Source organism: Garra rufa, chromosome 12 (assembly GCF_049309525.1).
Source record: "Garra rufa chromosome 12, GarRuf1.0, whole genome shotgun sequence".
NCBI lineage: Eukaryota > Metazoa > Chordata > Actinopteri > Cypriniformes > Cyprinidae > Garra > Garra rufa.
Window position 1 is genome coordinate 34,170,296 of NC_133372.1, and position 22,922 is coordinate 34,193,217.

The 22,922-nt window shown below is 36.4% G+C and overlaps 1 protein-coding gene across 1 annotated transcript in view; it reads left to right on the top strand.

The window, feature by feature from the left end:
- The window catches only part of srgap3 (SLIT-ROBO Rho GTPase activating protein 3), a 132,753-nt gene that overhangs the window by 95,473 nt on the left and 14,358 nt on the right, over nucleotides 1-22,922 (top strand). The window contains exons 11-19 of the mRNA XM_073852569.1: nucleotides 3,736-3,763; nucleotides 6,171-6,273; nucleotides 10,441-10,501; nucleotides 11,158-11,235; nucleotides 12,107-12,241; nucleotides 14,420-14,525; nucleotides 15,159-15,386; nucleotides 15,922-15,995; nucleotides 22,401-22,581. Coding sequence (XP_073708670.1) covers nucleotides 3,736-3,763; nucleotides 6,171-6,273; nucleotides 10,441-10,501; nucleotides 11,158-11,235; nucleotides 12,107-12,241; nucleotides 14,420-14,525; nucleotides 15,159-15,386; nucleotides 15,922-15,995; nucleotides 22,401-22,581 — 994 coding nt within the window. The remainder of the gene's footprint in view (nucleotides 1-3,735; nucleotides 3,764-6,170; nucleotides 6,274-10,440; nucleotides 10,502-11,157; nucleotides 11,236-12,106; nucleotides 12,242-14,419; nucleotides 14,526-15,158; nucleotides 15,387-15,921; nucleotides 15,996-22,400; nucleotides 22,582-22,922) is intronic.

The window sequence follows — 22,922 nt, forward strand, 5'->3', positions numbered from 1 at the left end:
TTCACTTTCATCTATTGCTGGATATAGAGCTTTTTAACTACGTTTAAGCAATATAGAGGGTCATTTCCAGTCTAATGTTTACAGTATATTCCACATCTATGTTACACAGTGAATTCCTGTAAATTATATTTCTGATCAATCCCTCAGTTTGGTAATACAAACAGGGATTCAAAATTTAAAATATGACCATAACACAAACTTTTATGTGTTAACGTAATGAAAGCACAATTGCTTATGAACACTTCTGTGCAAAGTTATATTCAGTCTTTCAACTGATATCACAACTAGCTAAAACCTAAACCCAGTTACTTATGCATTTTACTGACAGCTAACACTGTGAAAATAGTCCCATGCTAGGTAATGCCAAAGACTTTCTTCAGGCAAATAATAATGTTGTAGTCAAAGACCTGTTTGAAGCAAATGCCTAAAGACCGAAATGTTGTTATCTAATAAAGACTAGCAAGCTATTACAGTATTTGGTGTATAAAGAATTCATTTAAGGCTGCCAGTATTAGTGTGAACATGCTTTCTCTTTGTTTTTACCAGCTGAGGGACACAGATGCAGTCCATAGACATTTAGTTGAAAATTACCTTGAATAGTCAGAGGCCTTTTGTTGTCAGCTGATTATAAAGATCCTGCTTTCATGGCCGCATCTCCCATAAGGCCTCTTGTCACTTCGGTTACGGGCAGTTTACGCCCAATCAATCAGCTAGTGGCACTGGGAGGGAATTTCGGCAGCTGCCTGTGCGGCAGCTCATAATCTAATGACGGCACACTGTGGGACGCCCCAGCTGAGTCCAGCCATCCACGTATACGATCGCTGACCAGTCCTGCCCTCTTCCCCTCACCAGACTGTGTGCTCAATTACACTTCACCTCATCGGCTCAATAAAACCAGACACTCGTGGCTAGCCAAGGTGTGTGCGTTAGTGCATATACATGAGTTTGTCACATATGCTTGCAGCAAGTACCGCCCATGTTTTTAAATTATTCACCTAATTGATCTTCGATCCATTAAGCCAATTAGCTTGGCACATCTAATTCTCTCCATTAATGTTATCAAGAGTTTCCATGGTGCCAGCCACCTGGCTTAAATGCTGACGCTTATTCAAATGAGCGATGTGGAAGAATAACTGTCTCGATTTGCAAATGTGCTGTGTGTAAACCAGATCCTCCCAAATCAGTATCCAGAAACGTGGCTGAAAAAGATTGGAGTCTCTCTTTTTTTAACTCCTCAGCTGGCAAGACAAAAGCCTTTCAGTTTTTGGAATGATTTTAGAGGGCATTGCAAAGGCACATGGGAACCACTCCATTTGATATGCAGATTTAGTTAAATGAAATGATTTGAGGGTCCACTTCACATCTCTAAAGTACCCATGTAGAAACATTAGTGGTTGCACCTCATTACATGGCGATTCGGAATTGGAAAAACTTGGTCTGCATTATGGGCAAGAGTTTTTTTCTTAGCATCACTATTATTATTGGATTTTAACAGTTATTTGTTGACATGAATGAAACTCAAATCATGCAGCTTGTGGAGCAGAGGTGTGCTTTTACTTTTTTAAGCGGTCAGATTTTGCGAGCTAAAACTGGGGAAAAAATCCTGTGGTTTGTGGGCGTGTATATTTTTCATTCCTTCTATTATAGCGATACCAAGGGACCCATTTAAAGGGATAGTTCACTCAAAAATGAAAAGTACACCATGATTTACTCACCCTCAAGCCATCCTTGGTGTATATGACTTTCTTCTTTCAGACGAATACAATCAGAGTTATATAAAACATGTCCTAGCTCTTTGAAGCTTTTTAATGGCAGTGAATGGTGGTCCAGGTTTTGAAGCAAAATAAAGCATAATAAAGGTCTCTTTAAGTAAATTGATGTGTTTGTGTAATATAAATATGCATGTTTACAATTTAGAGACATCCAGAGATTACTAAACCTCAGGGATGTAACAATATTATCAATGTCATGATATCGCGATAGCAAAACTGTCTTAATATAATTGCCAATTCCGGGCAAAAAGTGTAGTTTTTAAAATATATATAAAAACGTATTATTCTAACCTAAAAGGTATTTAAAATGTTTTGGGCCATTATGCTTTGACACAGTATCTGTCAAATGAACTACAACCGAAAGCGCAATATGGCTTAATCCCTTCATCAAGTCTGATTTTGCTGCGGTTTTCAAAGCGAAGCGCGCACTTTGTTCAGGCAATCAGCTAATTGTTGAGTTTTCCTTCAAAATAAAAGCTCTCCTGTCATTTCCGTCAAAATAAAAGCTTAAAAGGTGCAGTATGAATTGCTGACAGTAAGCAGTTTAAATGGGTAATATTACTGCAGTCCGAATTCAAAATATATCGTTAAAGTGTAGAAGTTAGAAAAGAAGTATTGTAACTTTCCTACTGGAGTGTAAAGCAAAAATTAATATGCCTATGAAATATTCATTTTCATTTATTTTGCAATGCAATTGTTTTACAATATATGGATATTACTTTCATTGTTGTTATTATTATAGTATATTCTAATTAGTTTGGCTTCCTAAAACACCAGTTTAAATGTGTATATAAAGAGGGTTGGGTCCCCTTTAAATTTCAGGTACAAGACTTTTTTCTGACTTAGGTTTTCTTAGTTAAGAACATTGGTTGGAGCTCTTATTTTGAACTCTCAAAATGCATTAGATAGAATAATTTAACTTTAAAATGTACAAAATGTTTTCCAATTATTCATTTGTCTTTTTTTAAAATATCGCAATAAATATCATATCATGGACTTATTATTATTGTATCGTGAGATTTTGATATTGTTACATCCCTACAAACTGTGATCTCTAGCTTCCATTAATTCCGGAAGCCCAGAGAAGAGAGCAAAACAAAACACCGGTCACAAAAATTTCAGAGGATTTCTATATAAGGCAAAATGTTGTAAACCAAACTTGTTTCTTGAGAGACTAGCATATTCTCACCGGAGCACCGGATGCAAAGTCTTACGTCATCCGCTGGAACGCCACTCTCTTGTGAATGGATGTACGGCAGTTAGCGGAAGCTAGAGATTTCGGTTTCTAAAGTTGTAAATATGCATATTTTTATTACACAAATGCTTTGCTTCTATTCAAGATTAACCCCCAGAGCTGTGTGGAGTACTTTTTATGATGGATGGATGCACTTTATTTTGCTTTAAAATTTCAACACCCATTCACTGCCATTATAAAGCTAGGAAGAACCTAAATTTTTTTAATTCGAGTCTGATCGTATTCATTTGAAAGAAGAAAGTCATATACACCTAGGATGGTTTGAGGATTAGTAAATCATGGGGTGATTTTCATTTTTGGGTGAACTATCCCTTTAAATGCACTGGATATTGGGACAAAGAACTTAGTGAGCCGTCCCAGACATCGCTCAGTATCACCAGTGTGAAATGAATCCCTTGATGCACACCCACTCTTGCACAGCCTCATACCCACAAATACAAACACACACACTCACTCATTTAGCCCCCTTTAGTTCCCTTCTGTGACCGTCTTACACCCCGCAGGGCCCTTTCCGAGGTTTCTACGGTGACCAGTGCTCCTCTTTGTCTCAAACACTGTGTGGCTGCTCACCCATTCATCTCGTCTTCAATAGCACTGGCCACTCTCACGATAGCCCTCAGTATGCACTGACCGGGCTATAGAGCCCAGTCCATGAGATCATGCTAATAATGACATTTCTGACTCCTCCCTCTTTACACTCTTTTTTAGGAGAAAGAGCCGAATGTGGAACTACAAGGTAAGAGAGTTTTGCTGATGTTGAAATTTACATTTTCAAAAACAAAAAAAGGTTCTTAATTCTTAAAAGAACCTTTACCATCAGTGGAACCGTTCCATTGCATAAATGCCTTTATAATGATACCTGTAAATGGTTCATTAGATAATTAACATTTTCTTCACACTAGGAAACAAAAGGTTATTGAGGAACACCCTTTTAAAACTTTGTTTTTTAAGAGTGAAGATACTCTTTTACCTTAATATGTCAAGATTTTTGTCCAATTAAATTGTCTCTAAAGAGCACTGCACTTGTTAAGCCATTCAGTCTGTATTAAACTCTCATTCATATGCATTATTCATCATCTATATCCATGAATGTTGTTTTTAATGGAAAAAAGTTATTTATTCACAATTGCAAATTATTGTTGTGGCATTTTTAGACTAAAAAGTAGACTTCTATGAATGTTCAGCTGCTAAAACAACCTCTAAAACACATAAAAGGCCAGGGTAAATACAAGAGAGGACACATACAACTTTTTTGATATTGCATGGCGGTTAAAAGGGGACTTGTCCTCAAGCTGTCACTGGCAGGGGCTCAACTCATGCTGGGTTATCCAGAATGTCCTCTGACAGTCGGAGAATGCTGAGAATAGAGCCTTTCTGGTAAACAGATGCAGACCTCCTCTGACCTCTCAGTTGGATGTCATCTACCAGTGTCGCCATTGATAATCATATGCCCTTAATTTAAAATTTAAAATGAAACACTGCACAGTTACGCAAATACAGCTGCAAACACTTAACCAATGCATATGTTGGCACTTCGATGTATGTTGGTTTGTGTGCTTGCGTAGCTAAAAGCATTTTCCTTCGCATAGAATATGTTTCAGGCCCAAATTATAAAGAGAAATAGTATTTGTTCAAGCTCTATGACAAAATATCTATACTTGGTTCACCCAAAAATTTAATTCTTCATGTCATTTCAAATATGTAAGACCTTTGACACAAATAAATATATTTATGATGAAATCGAGAGCTTTCTGACCCTGCATAGACAACAATGCAATTACCACGTTCAAGTCCTAAAAGTAGAAAGGATGTTTCATACGGATTACATAATCTAAGAATATTTGTTTTCCATTTAAATTGGTTAATTTGAAAGTAGACATTTCGCTCTCTATACATTTTTCACGTCTGTAAAGCAAGTATACATAAAGTTTTGAAGTTTTGCGTTCAAGTTCACAGAGACCGAAACGGCAGAAAGCGCATCCTGTTTGCTTTCATTATTTTACAAAAGCGCAGCGTTTCATTGTTAATCTGAGTACACACAAATAACCGTAGAGTCTTTACCGATTCGAAAGATGTATTTTGTCTGTATCAGCAAAAATGACGGAGTATTTTAAGAGCAAGTGACCGCACTGGCACCTCCATCTGTTATACAGGAAGCGCGCTACTATTCAGCTTCCACACTCTTGCACAGACACTTCAATTGCACACATTTTTCTAGGTTAACATTAGATGTCATATAAAGTTGCTACTACTTACATCTGTCAGATGAAAAGTCATATTTGAGGTCGATGAATAAAAGGTGAGCGTTTGGATGTCCTGTCTGATGTACTATATGTTGTGGTACTCTCGTGAACATGCAGCGAAGACTAACGGAAGAAAATAAATTGTTAAATAAAGTTGTTATTTTTGTTTACTTTGCACACAGAAAGTATTCTCTAGCTTTATAACATTACGGTTGAACCACTGTTGGACTATATCAACGATGTCCTTACTACGTTTCTGAGCCTCAGGGTCTATTAAGGGAAAGAAAGCACTCAGATTTCATCAAAAATATCTTAATTTGTGTTCTGAAGATAAACAAAGGTCTTACAGGTTTGGAACGACATGAGGGTGAGTAATTTTCATTTTTGGGTGAACTATCCCTTTAAGCATGCATACCTTCTCAATTCTGTTGAAAACATCCAGCTGTTGATGATTAATCACGTAAGCAAATATAAACAACAGCTTGCGCTTATGCCCTCAGGTTTGCAACCAAAGTACAGAGCCATGTCATGTTTGACTTTGATTGCATTTACTGGTCTGTCACAACAGCAATTATGTTTCCATAGCTGAATGTTTCAATAAGGGCCTGATTCAGTGCTCCTATAGGGAATAGAAAACTCCCTGCAGTTGTTATCGGTTAATTTGAGGTCAAAAGCATTAGGCTGTAATTAGGATCTTTTAAAGAACAACAATTAATGCCTGTTGCTTATTTAAACCCCTCATTATCGGCTGTTTCCTCCACTGAGACCTAAGAGTTGTGTAGATGGAAAAGGGTTTGGCTATGTAGGTTTTAAGTTTTGGATGTAGCATGTCATTCAGAAGGTGTTTTGTGTGTGTGTTTGTTTTTTTTTTTTTTCCATCTAATCATCTCCATTCCTCAGACCCCCAACCCTTCCCCCGAAACCACAGAAATTGCGGAAACCAAGGCCTCGTTCCATCTATAACCATAAGCTGTTTAACGGCAATATGGAGAGTTTCATTAAGGTACCCGTTGACTTTGGTGCTAACAGCACCCCCTGGTGTGCTGGAGGGATTGCTGCAGCTCTGTCCGTTTTTCCTCACTGACTCATGCGCTCACACCCTCTATTTGCTTCTGTTAATTTCCCGTCTTTCGCCATGTGGCGATGATGCAGATGATAAGGGTGGCAGCTGATGCCCTCCTGCCTAAATAGAGACTCAGCAGGGCCCATTAGTTTGCAAGGACCTGCCTTAATGCTTAATTTACGCAATTAATTGGTCGATTACCACTTAGATTTAAAGTATTTTATTTAAAAAGACATAAATAGCTGAGAAAATGAACTGAAGGGTATCATGTTCTCCACACGCCTCCCTTTACTGCATCTCAAGCCATTCCAGCAGCCGCCCTAATGCTATTCCACCCAGTCACCACGACGACACTGTCGTCTCCATGGCGATTCTGTCGTCCCTTCCTCTCTAACTGTGATTTTCTCACCTCTTTCACTCCTCTGCTCTGCTCTACGCTGCTTTGTGTCCTAGGGGAAGACGGAATGCTCGTACCCGCAATCAGGTACTGTAGAATAGAGCCAGGCATGCACTGTCTTTACCTTTCAGATAAGGCTGTAATACATTTGCTTAGACAAATGACATGTCATTGCTGCTTTCCACAAGAGTTCAATATGAAATTCAAACAAGCGACCTTCGAATGAGTTGCTACAAGCAGCCTTGGCTGAATTTTTAATCATTTTTTCAGATGGACATGCTTCATGCTTTGCTTTATTTTCTACTAAAACAATGAAAAACACTTATTTCTTTTAGTTTTCTGTATATATTTCCTATTTTTTAAAAACTATGTAGAAAATTGTTACTTAAAGGTGCACCAAGCAGTTTTTCCTATTACAAAAAAAAGTATTGCATGTAATGATACTAAAATGACACTAAAATTTCAATTAGGCATGGAAAATGAATAATGTGTTCTACGAAGCCACTAAAGGGAAGTGGTTAGCCGCATGCTAGTGGTAACCTGTTACATTACATAAAGATACAGTACAAAATTTCTAGGGCTGTCAAACGATTAATCGCAATTAATCACATCTAAAATAAAGTTTAAGTTTACATACTATATGTGTGTATACTGTGTATATTTATTTTGTATATATAAATACAAACACATACATGTACAGTCATGGCCAAAAGTTTTGAGAATGACACAAATATTAGTTTTCACAAAGTTTGCTGCTAAACTGCTTTTAGATCTTTGTTTCAGTTGTTTCTGTGATGTACTGAAATATAACTACAAGCACTTCATACATTTCAAAGGCTTTTATCGACAATTACATGACATTTATGCAAAGAGTCAGTATTTGCAGTGTTGGCCCTTCTTGTTCAGGACCTCTGCAATTCGACTGGGCATGCTCTCAATCAACTTCTGGGCCAAATCCTGACTGATAGCAACCCATTCTTTCATCATCACTTCTTGGAGTTTGTCAGAATTAGTGGGTTTTTGTTTGTCCACCCGCCTCTTGAGGATTGACCACAAGTTCTCAATGGGATTAAGATCTGGGGAGTTTCCAGGCCATGGACCCAAAATTTCAATGTTTTGGTCCCGAGCCACTTAGTTATCACTTTTGCCTTATGGCATGGTGCTCCATCGTGCTGGAAAATGCATTGTTGTTCACCAAACTGTTGTTGGATTGTTGGAAGAAGTTGCTGTTGGAGAGTGTTTTGGTACCATTCTTTACTCATGGCTGTGTTTTTGGGCAAAATTGTGAGTGAGCCCACTCCCTTGGATGAGGAGCAACCCCACACACGAATGGTCTCAGGATGCTTTACTGTTGGCATGACACAGGACTGATGGTAGCGCTCACCTTTTCTTCTCCCGACGAGCCTTTTTCCAGATGCCCCAAACAATCGGAAAGAGGCTTCATTGGAGAATATAACTTTGCCCCAGTCCTCAGCAGTCCATTCGCCATACTTTTTGCAGAAGATCAATCTGTCCCTGATGGGTTTTTTTTTTGGAGAGAAGTGGCTTCTTTGCTGCCCTTCTTGACATCAGGCCAACTTCCAAACGTCTTGGCCTCACTGTTCGTGCAGATGCGCTCACACCTGCCTGCTGCCATTCCTGAGCAAGCTCTGCACTGGTGGCACTCCGATCCCGCAGCTGAATCCTCTTTAGGAGACGATCCTGGCGCTTGCTGGACTTTCTTGGATGCCCTGAAGCCTTAAGAATTGAACCTCTTTTCTTGAAGTTCTTGATGATCCTATAAATTGTTGATTTAGGTGCAATCTTAGTAGCCACAATATCCTTGCCTGTGAAGCCATTTTTATGCAACGCAATGATGGCTGCACGCGTTTCTTTGCAGGTCACCATGGTTAACAATGGAAGAACAATGATTTCAAGCATCACCCTCCTTTTAACATGCCAAGTCTGCCATTCTAACCCAATCAGCCTGACATAATGATCTCCAGCCTTGTGCTCGTCAACATTCTCACCTGAGTTAACAAGACGATTACTGAAATGATCTCAGCAGGTCCTTTAATGACAGCAATGAAATGCAGTGGAAAGTTTTTTTTCGGGATTAAGTTATATTTCATGGCAAAGAAGGACTATGCAATTCATCTGATCACTCTTCATAACATTTTGGAGTATATGCAAATTGCTATTATAAAAACTTAAGCAGCAACTTTTCCAATTTCCAATATTTATGTAATTCTCAAAACTTTTGGCCACGACTGTATATATTTTACAATATTTATATGTACAGTCAAACCAAAAATTATTTAGACACCAGATATAAGTTTTGCCATTTTTTTTACTAGTGGGTGCAGGACACTAGTTCATTTATGTAAGTGAGGATAGCAAAATAAAGTAAACTGTGACATATCGTAACTAAAAACTCTTTATACAGTGGACTGCTAGTACACATTTGGGACCAAAAATTATTCAGACACTTTGACCTGACCATGTTTTGTTTAAATGTTTTTTCTTTAATTGTTAATGCAAATATTTTACACCACAGACTGAACTAAATGAAGCATTGCTTGGTAATTGGTTGACCTAAATTGGCATTAGCCAGTTGTAAATTTGACAGCTGACAACTATTCAAACAAATTCATTACATACCTTCCATCAAAGTTTTCTGACATTACCAAGATGAATTTGTTGTAACACAGAGATCTTGTCATATTTTATTACCATTTTCTAAACTATAGCAAATAAACTGTGATAACGTGAGAAATGGAGAAATTGGTTTGACTGTATGTATTTATACTTGTATGTAATTTTGTATTTAATATTTTATATATAAATGTAACATATTTTCCTTAATATATACATGCATACAAACATCTAATCTTGTCAAATGTGTGGTAAGTACTGCCACTCCGTAGTATATAGAGTATGTGTGATCGCGATTCTCGAAAGTGAAAGTAAAAAGCGAGCTTGCATTCAACAGTGCATATTAATTAAATGCTCCCTGATGGCCACAGTTTATATACAGTATAATTACTCGGTGATATAATTGTGAGAGAAAGCTTAAAATTTATTTTTTCGTGCCATCTCGTATTTATTCCCTTTAGGGGTTCCTAGTACACGTCATTTCCTTTCCGAATATTAGACTCGGGTATTTCGATTCAGGCACTTCTTTAAAATGTATGCTCACATGAGAGAAAACTTTAATCATAGCATTGGCCAAATCTGTTATAATTCTTAAAATTATTTTTCCACAAGAAAACATGTCCAATAAGATGGATTACCGAGATAAAGCAAGTCATTTTTAGCTGGTTCCATATTAAATACAACAGTTTTTATTAGGTTTATTAGAAGTGTACATGGTATTAAACATTTTGTACTACTTTTAGTACTTTTTGTTTATTTTTTAATGTGGGAAAAATGAGCAGGTGCACCTTTAAAGGGACAGATCATCCGAAAATAACAATTCAGCAATTATTTACTCGCTCTCATGATGCTCCAAACTTGTATGACTTTCTTCTGGAGAACACAGAATAAAATGAAAAGAAAATTGATTGTTGATTGGGTTCAATTTTGTTTTGTGAAGAAAGTCTCACAGGTTTGGGTCAACATGAGTGTGACTAAATGATGTCAGAAGTGTCATTTTTTGGTGAACTATTCCATTTAAATCTCAGCCACTGCTTTAAAACTGGTGCCATTTTGTAATGATTGTTGTCTTTCAGGATTCAGGTCAACCCATTCCTCTGGTGGTGGAGAGCTGTATTCGATACATTAATTTATATGGTAAGCGGTTCAAGGAAAGGTCACTAATCGATTGCAGACAAACATGCTGACTCAGGAGCTACTGGAAACCATTAGAGAGCTCTCCAAAAACAACACATCCCTTTATCATTCGGAGAGTGCTTCACATACTCAACCAGATAGAGAGACAGATGCTAATTTGAATAAGGACTCATCTGTTGTAAGTTTTAGTGATCCTGTGATGCTTTCGAAATAGTTCCATATAAAGTCCATCTGTCAGGGTAAAGCTGAAGTCAGTGAATTTAAAGAATGACATCGGTTTGGCTGCTAAGTATGCAGCCGATTGATGATTTATTATTCTGCTAGAGACTATAAATTTTTATAGATGTCAAGGCAGAAAATAATAATGCTATAAACTCTATTCTTTTTGCTGGCTCAGAGATTGTTAACAGGAACCTAATCTACTCTTTCTTTGAGATTATTGCTGTAAGATCACAGGCGTTCCCTCAGGATCCAGTGAAGTCTTAGAAAATGATTGGAACTTCTTTAGCTAAACTCATATGTGCCAAAAACAAAGGACCCCTTAGAGGGAAATGTTGCATTTCCTCCTGTGCACATCTTGTTTTGAGCTGGAAATAATGCAATATCATGCCTCGACAAGTTTTTAACGCGTGTTTCGTTTTATTTTCCTCTGCCAGGGCTGCAACAACAAGGCATATTCCGAGTTCCCGGATCTCAGGTTGAAGTCAACGATATTAAAAATTCATTTGAAAGAGGTTAGGCCCCCAGAGATGAACTGTAATTATTTTTTCAGTTATTTTTGTTTATGTACTTTCCAAACTGTGAATGTTTCTTCCGCACATCAGATCATCATTGCTGAGCAGAGGGTATAAATAACATCTGAAAATTAAATTTGGTTGCAGAATTTCCATTTGCCAAAGCTTTCCTGTGAAGCAAATTGATTCTACATTAAGCTCATGTTTGCAGATACAAACAATCCTGTGCCTGGTTTTGATATTGACAAATGATGTATCAAATTATATGAGCCATTTCTAAGGCTATTCGATCATTAAAATCATTCCATTTGCACTGAAACATTCACTACCCAGAATTTCTCAGAAAGTAAATAAAAAAGGCTTAATAATAGTAATACAGAGATTGGACAACCAGAGTAACTAGTCAGATAATCTTTTATTGGAATTGTCATCATGTCTTTTTAAGTTTCTCAGTTCATCAGATACAGTATGGAGGACAAGCGCATATTTTAGACAAAAGAGATGCAAGATAAACAAAACAATTCATCATACATCAGTTATTAGGTGTTATACAGCAGTGTTGTTGATAAATAGCTACCTTTAATATGCAACCTTGTTATAGTGTCACAGATAATTGAATCATCACGGTCCAAAATTTAAATATATTAAGGCGCCTGCTAGTGCTAAAAGCGTAGGGAACTATGGAACAGAAAGAGACTGATCCCCATTTTGGAGACTCTTAACTTAATTTTGTTCTTACTTTACTTAAAATGTATTATTTTATATTAGAAGTGTGAATGTGTTTATATATATATATATATATATATATATATATATATATATATATATATATATATATATATAATCATTATTTTTCCACCATTTTTTTCAGGTGAGGACCCACTGGTTGATGATCAGAGCGATCATGACATCAACTCTGTGGCTGGTGTTCTCAAGTTGTATTTTAGAGGGCTGGAGAACCCTATTTTTCCCAAGGAGCGCTTCCTGGATTTGATGTCCACCGTCAGTGAGTGTTTCATTCAGCTACAGGATAGGTCGAAATGTCACTGGAATGATTAAACCTGATATTACTCTATAGATTGCTGTTATTTGTTGCAGTTTGCTTCATCTTTGCAGTTTGACAAAGCAATTTGTCAGTTTCTTATATTTCGCTTTTAGGAGAAAAAAAGTCTGGAAAGAGAATGTTAAAAGTAAAACATACAAAATATTGTGTTGCATTTGAAGCTAATAGTAGTCTGCCTTTTATTTTATTTCAATAAAAAATATATATATTTAGCATGATTGCATTAAATTGCTCTAAAGCTAAACATTTAAGAAATGGCTGCTGAAAATTCAGTTTTGCCATCACAAGAATAAGTAACATTTTAAAGTATATAATTTTTTCATTTTAAATTGTAAAAAAATAAGTCAAAATACTATTCTATTTTTCATTAAATAAATGCAGCCTTGTTAAATTTTGTTTTATTTTATTTAAAAAAAGTTTTTATTCAGCAAGATTGCATTAAATTTGCTCAAAAGTGACAGTGAAGACATGTTTAATGTTACAAAATATTTCTGTTTCAAATAAATCCTGTTCATTTGAACTCTCTATTTATCAGCAAATCTTAAAATTAAGTATTGTAGTTTTCACAAAAAAATATTAACCAGCACAACTGTTCAATATTAATTATAAGAAGTAATTTTTGAGACATCTATATATTAAACTGATTTCTGAAGGATTATGTGACACTGAAAATGGAAGTAATGGCTGCTGAAAATTCAGTTTTGCCATCATAGGAATAAATAACATTTTAAAGTATGTTAAAATAGAAAACAGTTATTTTAAATTGTAAAAATATTTCAAAATATTACTGTATTTTTAATCAAGTAAATGCAGGCTTGTTGAATTTTATTTCATTTCAAAAAATTTATTCAGCAAGATTGCATTAAATTGCGCTAAAGTGACAGTAAAGACATGTCTAATTTTAGAAAATATTCCTGTTTCCAATAAATGCTGTTCATTTGAGCTTTCTATTTATCAGTGAATCTTAAAATGAAGTATTGTAGTTTTTACAAAAATATTGAGCAGCACAACTGTTTTCAGCATCAATAATAAGAAGTGTTTTTGAACACCAAATCTGGATATTATAATGATTTCCAAAGAATCATGCGACACTGACAACTGGAGTAATAACTGCTAAATAATTAGTTTTGCCATCACAGTAATAAATAACATTTTAAAATATATTCAAACAAAAAACAGTTATTTTAAATTCTAAAAATATTTCAAACTATTACCATATTTTTGATCAAGTAAATGCAGCCTTGTTTAATAAAAATTTTTTGTAAGTTTTTATTCAGCAAGATTGCATTAAATTGCTCAAAAGTGACAGTAAAGACATGTCTAATGTTACAAAACACTTCTGTTTCAAATATATGCAGTTCATTTGAACTTTCTATTTATCAGCAAATCTTAAAATGAAGTATTGTGGTTTTCACAAAAAATATTAAGCAGCACAACTGTTCAAAATTAATTATAAGTCATTTTTGAAACATCAAATCTGAATATTAGAATGATTTCTGAAGAATCGAGTGACATTGAAAACTGGAGTAATGGCTGCTTTTTGCAACAAAAAAAAATCAGTTTTGCAATCACAGGAATAAATTACATTGTAAAGTATATTCAAATAGAAAACAGTTATTTTAAATTGTAAAAATATTTCAAAATATTACTGTATTTTTTAACAAGTAAATTATTTTAAAAAGTTTTTATTCAACAAGATTGCATTAAATTACTCAAAAGTGACAGTAAAGACAAACTTTCTATTGTATTGTAGTTTTCACAAAAACATTAAGCAGCACAACTGTTTTCAACATTAATAATAAAAAGTGTTTTTTGGAACACCAAATCTGAATATTAGAATGATTTCTGAAGGATCATTTGACACTGAAAACTGGAGTAATGGCTGCCGAAAATTCTGTTTTGCGATCACAGGAAAACATTACATTACAAGTATATTAAAATGTTTTAAATTGTAAAAAAAAAAAATTTAAAAATATTACTGTATTTTTGATCAGATAATATAGCCTTGTTGACTCTTCTTTCAAAAACACAAATCAGTTTTTACCAACAGTTGTGTACATTTCAAATGTGGAGCTATTGGTTGATTAGTTTAAATGTTTGTTTGTCGATTTCTTGTTTCAGAGCTTGAATCATCTGCGGAAAGAGCCCACCACATCCAGCAAATCATCGTCACCCTTCCTCGTACCATCATCATCGTCATGAGATACCTGTTTGCTTTTCTAAATCAGTAAGTTTTCTATTTCACCAGCCGGTTGACCTGCAGACACACGCGTAAATGCTCAAAAGTGGGAAACTAATCTGTAATTGTACCGCTCTGCCTTCACAGCATCTCTGTCTTTAGACTGTAAATCTTCTAGTAAATCAGCATTTATATGAATAGCAGCAGTCACAAGCAAAGACATTCATTATATTTACAAAGAGCTATTCAACAGCCCCCACTATTCTTGTCTAATTTATGACCACGTCTGTCACGGAGTGCTTTAGAGGATATTTACGAAAGAAGAAACCCATCAGTCTGTACTGTACTATACCTGTCCTCTTCTCCTGGCTCTTTATTGATGCTTCCTGTTCTCCTACCGAACAAAGAATTTGATTTCACATCACACCCTCTGACTTCTTTCCCCCTTTCATTTGCTCTCAGCGCTCGCAGCTCTGACTCATTCGAACTTCACTTCTGCAGTCAAGAGAGTCCCAATGAGAGATGAGCTGAAAGATAATACACTGTATATGAAGATGAATTCTTGGGGACAAAGTTATGAATTCATATATTGAAATAGACAGCAGGAGAAAGTTTTTGAAAGTTCCTGCAGTATTATGTCACCTTTAAGAACTTTTTCACTCTGTCTCTTCATCCTTCTAGTCTGTCCCAGTACAGTGATGAGAACATGATGGACCCGTATAACCTTGCCATCTGTTTTGGACCCACTCTGATGCCTATCCCGGACGGTCAGGACCCTGTGGCCTGCCAGGCTCATGTTAATGAGGTTATTAAGACCATCATCATCCACCACGAGGTCATCTTCCCTAGCCCACGTGAGCTAGACGGTCCTATCTATGAGAAATGCATGACTGGAGGAGAGGAGTACTGGTGAGTGCTAGACTTTAGCTGGATTTTGTTGTTAGTAAGGAATGTCATAATTCCTCCAATAAAGCCAGCTGTGGCTTAAACTGAGATCAGTACTAGAAATGGGGTAAAAACTATGATTCTTTTTCCAGGATTTTAATTATTTAAATTAAAATTTATTTAAAAGGAAAAGTAGAATAATGCATCCTTGCTAAATAAAAGTATTTTTTATAAAAAAAAAAAAAAAACCTTGCTGACTCCAAACTCTTGAACAGTAGTGTATTTATTGAACATGCCTTTTTCAAAAACAATAAACCTCATAATGCTGCTTGTTACCCTGTTTTTACTCTTACTTTGAGCCTAAAAACTCTTAACCATGGTAAAATCAATGTAATGCATTGTCTCCATTAAATAAAAATGCAACTTGCATGACATCGCAGAACTGTAATTGTCATGGCTTTTCCAATGCTGGCATTAACATGTATAAAGTTATTGTGTTTACTGTGCTTTTAAACAACTCTATCTCTTTGTGTTTGTTTATGTGTGTATATTCACACAGTGACAGCCCTCACAGTGAACCAGGCACCATTGATGAAGCAGACAACTGCACCGAACCACACACAAGCGATGATGGTACAGACATTTATGCATTCATTCAATGCTTCATGCACACTCATATCATTGTCTCTTATGGCAGAATGCTGTATTGTATTGTAATATAGACCACAAATGACCAGAAGCAAAAATCTGCATTTGAGGTTGTTTGTTTACGTACCCAATAGAAGTACAGTCAGATGTGGTTATGCTAGCCTTTGGGGTTGAAAGGAATCAAAATGACCGCATATTGCTTCTTAAAAAAGAAAAAAATAGTTTTGCCATGTGCATTTTGAAGATGATGTGTTGATTAGTATTGCTGTGTTTTGCTCTGGCTGACCTATCTAGCTTGTGTGTGTGTGTGTGTGTGTGTGTGTGTGTGTGTGTGTGTGTGTGTGTGTGTGTGTATATGTGTGTGCACATGGATGTCAACCACATAATTGACCTCAGATGTCAAAGCTGGCATTGAAACATCTGGGTCATATTCAGATTGATTTAAACAGTTTCCACAAAACAATATTATTCATACAACCACAGTTATTATGAGACTTTGAGTATGCTGCAAAAAATCTTTCTAAAATTGTAAAAATAGTTTTGCAAAAATTTAATAAAGAATCCCAGTGGGATAGGAAAATACATTTAATTTATGATATATATTTATATATTTATATTTAGTTTTATATATTTTTAAAATGCTGATTCAAAAGGAAATAAGAATAAAGAAATGCTTCATACACACACAGGTTGTGTTGTTTGGTGGAAGTTATGATTGACATCTACCTCAGCCAATCAGAGTGGTGTCCTTTTAGCAGTGTGCATCCTTATTGGCTTGTAGGCTATGAGGAGATAAGAAAGATGATCTCAAATTGAAACCTGGCAGCACAGATTCACTAAATGTTATGTGAGGTTCCAGGTCTTGAAAATGTCATTCTCTCTGCTTTTTCCCCTTCACTCCCATCCTCTCTCCCCCTTCACCCTCTTCATTTCTCACATGTAAATGATAGCATTGTCTAGCAATGTTTCCGTTGCTATATTAAATGAAGACACAGACGGAAATATCTCTTTTGGCCCAGTTTCAGCAATCTTTGCGCTTCATCTCTCTCTTCCAGCCCTTGGTTTTCTCTGCTTAATTGCCTCCTCCTTTGCCTTTTATCACTTTGTTTTCTTTCTCTCCCTCTCTCTTGCACGCTCTTTGTTCAGGGTGAGTAAACAGGTCTCACGGGGCTTCCTGCGCCCGCTCCCTTCATTTACTGATTGATGGAGCTGCACTCGCTCACTAACCCCAAACACCAGCCACATTGCTGATACCATCTCTCGCATACAGCTCGCTGCTCATTCAGTTTTTTCAGTTTCACTGAAATGGTTCTGCTCTCAACTAATGGGTTAAGAGAATTATAGTTTGCTTTTCTATTTAAAGGTACCCTCGTTATTTTTCCATTTAAAGTTTTACATTAAATGCTGCAGTTTTTAAAACGGTGAACATTCAGACCTACTGTAGCAGGCTGTACAGTATTTGTACATTAAAAGTGGATGCTGAATTTTTTTAGCTTGATTGTAGGGCTGTCACTAACGATTATTTTGGTAATCAAGTCGATTATTCTGTCAATTAATCGAGTAATCAGATAATTATAATTATTTTTTATTTGTATTTTGACGAATTGAAACGAGTAATTGTGACAGCCCTACTTGCATGTTCAATGCTTCTGGTGTTAGCTACTTCTTGTTATTTTAGCTGTATTTGGCTGTTATTAGGGATTCAAGCATTTAGCACTGAAATCCCGTTTTAATTGTTAAAATGGCCAAGCATCAGCAATTTCCATGTAAAGTTCTAAAATTTTTGCATGTTAAAACGTTGTGTCAATCACGTTTACACACTGCCTCCAAAACTTTAGGGCGTGTTCACACTTGGCGTCTTTTTTCAAACTGCCAGCGTCTGTTTTACATTATAATCCTATGGAGTAAACCGTGTTTTCAAAAAAGTCCTGAGCGCTTTTTTAAACGCCACCGCTGGCGTCTTTTTCTGCCGCTCAGAGTAGGGCTGGGTAAAAAATATAGATTCTCCAATTTTAATCGATCTTCAGTTTAACGCAACGATATCGATTCAGGAAATCCCCGAATCGATTCTTAATGCGTGTGCTTCACGTAAGAGGATATGAATATTCACCTCTCCTCCTGAAGGTGTCACCATCAGCTGCTTTTTTGCAGAAAAATCTGGTGATAAAAAATGATTAGGCTGTAGTTAAGAACTGCTACTGTCTTTTAATTTTTTTTTTACAGTAATGTGCATTTTGCAGTTTATTTACATGGTGTACAATGGATGCACATATTTATGACTTCTTGTTACAGTGTTCATTTAAAATAAAAGTTGTTTAAAATAAACAACTGTGTGCACCCTATTATTAATGTAGATGTGCATTTCAGTAATAAACTTAAGTCGGAGAGTTTCAGTTACCAGCATTTATATCAAAATATGGATCCCGTGTCTGCAAAACTATCATTTTAAATGAAATATTGATAGCTAATCGATATCGAATCGAATCGAAATCGAATCGAATCGAAACCATAAAAATAAGAATCGAATTGAATCGCCAAATTGGTCACAATACCCAGCCCTAGCTCAGAGCGTCTTTTCAAGTTGAAAGAAGTTTAACTTTTCTGAAGAAAACGCCCTACGTCAAGCGCTTTTTTGAGAGCTGACCAATGACAAGCAAGTATCTAGACCTGTCGTTTCCATAACAACAAGAAAAAATGGGAAAGGTGCCGTTATATAGACTTTTATTTTATTGTTGTGAACCGGATTCGGCTCCCCGTTAACTTCAAAAACCGACGTGCAGCATTGCTAGCTTCTTGAGCCGCACATCGACATGTACAGTAGCGCCGTTGCGCTTCGGGCGTCCCTTTTTCGAATCCCGGCTCGCAGACCTTTCCCGATCCCGTCCCCCCTCTCTCTCTCCCACTTCGCTTCCTGTCTAAATACTGTCCTATCAAATAAAAGGCAAAAATGTCAAAAAAACAAAAGAGCCAGCTTCCTCTTTTATCGACATTTCTGCTCCACCCACAGGCTACTGTTTCAGCCGTTGTTATAGCAACAAAAAACGCCCTCTGCTGTAACACGTCCAGATTTTTTTGTAACTAAAAAAGCGCGCCTGTCAACTTTTTCTTGTCAAAAAAGATGCCAAGTGTGAACATGGCCTTAGTCTGTCATAAAAAAAAACGGATCAGGTTCGATATTCTGTTTTCGCATCCATAGCAAGCATAAAAAACCCCCCCGACATACTACATATGCAAATTTCAGTATGCAATGACCTTAAAACTGACCTGGCAAACTAAAGCGCAAATCGTAGAGACTTGAAACTTTGAGAGATGGTAATACTCACACCGTCTACAACGTCAACCAAGCTTTCCCCAATCGGCCTGACGATATGTTTTTTCATATGTGCTTAAATGCCTCAAAGTTTTTGAACCAGTCTGCGCCAATGGCCTTGTGGGCAGCGCACCGACATATAGCGCTCTGGGCGTCCCGAGTTCGAATCCCGACTTGAGGACCTTTCCCGATCCCGTCCCTTATCTCTCTCCCACTTCGCTTCCTGTCATATCTGATCTGTCCTATCATAATAAAGGCAAAATGCCACACAAAATAAATCCAGTAATTGCTGCTTGCAGCTATATTGCTACTTGATACTACAGACTGGTTTTAGTTGTAATATTATTTTTAATTTATTACCCTAATTTTGGTGAGCCGTAATATTAAACATTCACAGTAATCATGTTTTTAGAGGTAGCTCTTCCTATAAACCACTTCAAACAGTATGTTACTAGCTAAATCGCACTCTGTGTATGCTGTTGTGTATGTTTGTGATCTGCACTGAGATTCTGTTTTGATCTGTCTGGTGCTCTGATCTGGAATCAGCCTTCCCTCAGGAGCTCATCAGCCACAGCCCGCCTTATGCATGACTTCAGGACTGTTTGAAGTCACATGCTCTAGCTCCCAAACAGCGCTATCGCAACTTTCCCTATTACCCTCGGCACATGCTGAGAAATCGCAATCAGATTCTGAGCCTTCAATCCAGCCAGTCAGGTGCAGTCACAATGGAAACAATCAGACGTTATACAGAATTGCAAAGGCTGATTTTCTCTCTCTCTCTCCATTTCCATTCTTTCTCTTTCCTTCCACTTCTGTGCCATGCCTGTGTTTAATTTCACCCCTGGGTGGAGACCCTAATGAAACTGATTGGTTTCTTCTAGTCGACTTGGAGATTTCCTGCCAAGCGCTGATTTGCTCTGTATATCTCCTTAACCCTGAATGACCCCACTGTCTGTTTGCCCCTGGCAGCGTCTGGGGGGGTGAAGCGTGAACTGTTTTGTGGTCATGAGATGGCAGTGGTCATGTTAAATGGGAGCTGGGTGGCAGATTTGATAGGATTTAGATAAAGTCCCCTTTGCATTTTTAGCAGCCCATCTGTATTAAAAAAATGCCTGTTTCTTTGTGGTCTTGATGGGGTAAAAGATGAGATCATATTCTGACATTAATGTGATAAATGTGAGTCTGTATGATATTTTGAATACAGGATATATTTGACATCTAAATGCACATACAAGCTTTTGCCATGCACAAGCCTTTTTTTTTCTAAGATTCGTTGTTAAACAGCATTTTTGTTGTTTTGATCTGATCAGTCACATCTGTCATTCTGCAATAAAAATAAATGAACCGTGTAAGTACACTTGATCACACTGAATGCAGTGTGTTTCTTCTATACAGAAGCCAGTCTAAAATATATTGCATTGCAGTGATCCATGATTTTTTTGGTTCAAAGACTAAGTTGTTTTGTTTTATTTTGTTTTGCTTGCTTTTTTTGTTTTTGTTTGGCGTTCTTGTGTTTGTTTGGTTGGCTTACTTTTGTTTATTTTTTGTTTTGCTTGGCTTGCTTTTGTTGTGTTTTTTAATTTTGTTGTTCTTTGTTTTTGTTTTGCTTGCTTTTTGTTGTTTTGTTTTTGCTGTTTTATTTAGTTGTGCTTTTGTTTAGTTTGGCATGCTTTTGTTTAATTTTTGTTAATTCCTTGCATTTGTTTTGTTGTGCTATGTTCAAAGACTAAGTTGTTCTGTTGTTTTTTTGTTGTGCTTTGTTTTTTTGTTTGGCTTGCTTATGTTTTGTTTTTGCTGTTTTGTTTTGTTGTGCTTTGTTCAAAGACTAAGTTGTTTTGTTTTATTTGTGTTTTGTTTTTGTTTGGCTTGCTTTTGTTTTGTTGTGCTTTGTTTAAAGACTAAGTTGTTTTATTTTGTTGTGCTTTGTTTTTGTTGTGCTTTGCATTTTTTGTTTTGTTTTTGCTTTGCTTGCATTTTGTTTTGTTGTGCTTTGTTCAAAGGCTAAGTTGTTTTGTTTTATTTGTGTTTTGTTTTTGTTTGGCTTGCTTTAGTTTTGTTGGGCTTTGTTTGAAGACTAAGTTGTTTTATTTTGTTGTGCTTTGTTTTTGTTTGGCTCGCTTTTGTTTTTGTTCACCGTGCTTTTGTTTAGTTTTTGTTTGCCTTGCTTTTGTTTTGTTGTGCTTTGTTTTTGTTTGGCTTGCTTTTTGTCCATTTTTGTTTGCCTTGTGTTTTGCTTGACTTGTTTTTGTTTTATTTTTGTTTGCAGCTTGTGTTTATGTTTGGTTTGCATTTGTTTTGTTTGGCTTGCTTTTTTTGCTGTTTTGTTTAGTTGTGCTTTGTTCAAAGACTAAATTGTTTTGTTTTTTTGTTGTTTTGTTTTATTTTTTGTTTGCCGTGTAGTTGTTGTGTTTTTGTTTGCTTTGTCTTTGTTTTGCTTTGTTTGGCTTGCTTTTTGTTTTGTGAATTACAACCACTCATCTATGGACTTGTCTAATAGTAGACTTTGCAATAGTTTTTGTGTATAAAATCTTTTGTTTTTTGTCAACATTCCAAATTATGTCCAAAATGTATCACAATAGTTATTTGTGCTGTAAATTAAATCCTAAAATGCTTATATTTAGTAAAATGTCATTTTGCATTGTTTTGTTTTTGCTTTGCTTCGCTTTATTGTTTTTAGGGAATTACAACAATCTATGCACTTTGCAATAGTTTTTGTGTATAAAATCTTTCGGTTTCTATGTCTGCAATCCAATTCACCCACTGTGAAATATCATTGTCCCAAAATCTTACCTTATGTAACTGTGTATTAAACATCTAAACTATTCAGTGTCATGCAGCAGTTTTGCGTTTAGTCTGGACAGACAAGTTGCTTGTTGCTGGAAACTTGTCGTATTGCGCCTGGCCAAGACACGGTGTGAGTGTGTGTGTTTTTGCTGAGAACCAGCTGGGAGCATGACAGATTTTGAGTCTGTTGCAGTGCTTTGAAGCTCACTGAAAATTTGTTGACATAATTCTCTGTGCAAACATGTTAATGAGTGCTACTTTCCCTGTTCCTGTCTCTCTCACACACACACACACAGAGGTGGAGCAGATTGAAGCCATTGCAAAGTTTGATTACATGGGTCGAACTCCTCGAGAGCTGTCCTTCAAAAAAGGCGCATCCCTTTTGCTGTATCATCGTGCGTCTGAGGACTGGTGGGAGGGCCGACACAACGGGGTTGACGGCCTCATACCTCACCAATATATAGTAGTACAAGACTTGTAAGTATCTAAATTAAATAACTGAATATGTATTATTTTGATAAAACGTAGTTACAGGACATGTTTCCTTGTGAAAGTGTTGCCCTCTGGGTTATATATGACTAATCAACCAGGCCATCTGGCCTGAGTTCTTAATAGCTCAAGTGAGAATCAAATAGTTCCCTCCATTAACACTTTAGACTTTAATTAAATTTTAACAGCACTGAGTGGCAGTTAAAGAATGCCCTTATGTCTTTGCCAGGGAACCTTTCTTACAGTATATGAGTCTAATTGTGTTTCTGAAGCACCAGACGTTAGTGGTGCCTTAATGTGCTAGGCATGCATTTATGTCAAAGCTTGTT